Raw genomic sequence first — 2,572 nt, 5'->3', positions numbered from 1 at the left:
TATAGTCAGGCGGATTATAAAAAAAATGTGGGCACGAGGTGCCGTGAGTAAATAATGAGAATATTTGGCACGTGAATTGTACATGCAGTTTTGATATGAAATGTGGGCACGAGGTGCTGTGATGAAATGATAATGATAATTGGCACGTGAATTGTCCGTGCAGTTGTGATATGAAATGTGGGCACGAGGTGCTGTGATGAAATGATAATGATAATTGGCACGTGAATTGTCCGTGCAATTGTGATATGAAATAAGGGCACGAGGTTCCGGAGAAATATGATGATTTAATTATGGGAACGAGGTGTCGTGGAAATATAAAAATGGGTTGAGGCCTATGTTTACGAAAAATATGAAAATGAGCTGAGACCCGTATTTTTATGATTATGAAATGAGGTGTCACATGGTGATCCCAACAACCATATAATATATATTAGAGGCAAACCCAATGAAGATCCCAACAACCATCGGATAGACTTTGATGAAATAATGAACACATTCCGCTATTATGGAGCATCACATGAGGCTATATACTTCAGAGCATTCCAGTTCTTGTTGAAGGATGATGCAAAGCAGTGGCTGAGAAGTTTGCCTACAGGGTCAATCCGTATGTGGGAGGAGATGACTACCAAGTTTTTGGAAAAATATTTCTCGGCTGCGAAGACGGGAAGGATGAGAAAAGAGATTCATAATTTTAGCCAAGGCGAATGGGAGACAATATTCGAAGCATGGGAAAGATATAAGGAGTTGCTGCGGAGATGTCCTCATAACGGAATGGAGCAATGGATGCAATTTCAGGACTTTTGGGACTGTTTAAACCTGTCATCAAGGATATTCCTAAATAGTGCAGTTGCAGGCCCTCTGATGAAGAAAACTCCGGAAGAGATTGTTACTCTCTTGAATGAACTATCCGAAGATGTAGATCAATGGTCCAAAGACCAAGGGGATCGAAACAAATCTGCAGGGATGCACCAATTAGAATCGACTATAGCAATGCATGCCTAAATTGCAGCAATGGCTAAGGACATCAAGCAATTGACTTTGGCTCAGGTGTAAACTCAACCACAGCTGGGTTGTGATATCTGTGGGACGGGACACCCTACACACGAGTGTCAAGCTACAGCTGAGCAAGTCAGCGCCGTGGGAAATTTTAATAGAGGGAACTACCAAGGTGGGAACAATTTTAATGATATGGGTCAAAGACATCCAAATATTTTGTGGAGTTCACCAAATGGTAGCTTGAATTCATGGCAGCAAAGTAATCTCAGACTACAGGATCAGGGACTACTAGGTTTTCAGAACCAGTATAGGCAGCAATACCAGCCACCACAGCAAAATCAGTCAAATATGGAAGATCTCATGAATGCATTTATCAACAAAATAGATGAAAAATGTGAGACTCGGGGTACAGGTATCCGGAACTTAGAAAGGCAAACGGGACAGATTGAAATTTTGTTGTCTGAGAGGGATCCTGGGACTCTTCCATTCGACATTGAAAAGAACCTGAAGGAAACAATCAAAGCAGCATCTCTGAGAAGTGGAAAAGAATTGACTAATCCAATAGTGAAGGCTAAATCGGAAGTGGACGACAAGCAGACTGAGACACCATTAGAGGAAAATAATGAAGATCAAAAGAGTCAGAATAGCGGGGTGCAACAAGAAATTGAAGAAAGTATACACATGTCAGCTCTACCTTTCCCTCAAAAGATGAAGCGGGAGAAACTTGACAAGTGTTTTGGACGATTCTTGGAGATGCTCAAACAACTTTATGTGAACATACTGTTCACAGAAGTACTCACTCAGATGCTTGTTTATGCAAAGTTCCTGAAGGAGATCCTGTCTAGCAAGAGAAAATTCGAAGAGACAATAGTGGTCAATCTGAATGCCCACTGCAGTGCTATATTGCAAAACAAAATTCCTCAAAAGTGTAGGGACCCAGGAAGCTTCACCATACCATGCTCATTGGAGAGTGAAAAGTTTGACAAGGCTCGCTGTGATTCAGGTGCGTCTATAAATCTAATGCCTATGTATGTATTCAAGAAACTGGAAGGTGAACTTGGAGTGATCAAGTCAATACCATTGTCCCTACAACTTGCCGAACAGACCACCATTCTACCTGAGGGAATCATTGAAGATATTTCTAGTGCGGGTGGACAAGTTTGTGTTCCCCGTCGATTTTATTGTGGTGGATATGAAGGTGAACAAAGAGGTACCTTTAATTCTTGGGAGACCATTTATGTGTACATGTAGAGCCATCCTTGATATTTATGAGGGGTAGCTTATTCTTAGAGTGGGAACTGAGAAAGTAGTGTTACAGATGAAGAGTGTCGGGGCCAAGTAAAAGATTATGGAGTACATTGGTTGCTCATTCGAGGATCAACGGAGGTTCGCACATTTAAAAAGAAGAAATAAAAACGAGAGCAGAAAATGGCCCAGGTGCGCGGCCGTGCACTAGTCCGCGCAAGTCAGGCAGAAACTTTTAAATGTGCGCGGCTAGATGCGCGGTCACCTGCCTAGGTGCGTGGCAGCGCACGTCCCTCCGAGGAACAATTCTGCATGGCTAAATTCGTAATTT

At 42.3% G+C, this 2,572-nt stretch overlaps 1 protein-coding gene across 1 annotated transcript; it reads left to right on the top strand.

The window, feature by feature from the left end:
• Positions 1-1,188: 1,188 nt before the first annotated feature.
• Positions 1,189-2,247, top strand: LOC142177314 (uncharacterized). Its single transcript, XM_075245789.1, has one exon. It carries the CDS (start codon positions 1,189-1,191, stop codon positions 2,245-2,247), a length of 1,059 nt encoding a protein of 352 aa, XP_075101890.1.
• The last annotated feature ends 325 nt before the right edge of the window (positions 2,248-2,572 follow it).

The sequence above is a fragment of the Nicotiana tabacum genome, chromosome 23, assembly GCF_000715075.1.
Source record: "Nicotiana tabacum cultivar K326 chromosome 23, ASM71507v2, whole genome shotgun sequence".
NCBI lineage: Eukaryota > Viridiplantae > Streptophyta > Magnoliopsida > Solanales > Solanaceae > Nicotiana > Nicotiana tabacum.
The sequence above is the reverse complement of the archived record's forward strand: the minus strand, read 5'-3'. Positions and strand labels throughout refer to the sequence as shown.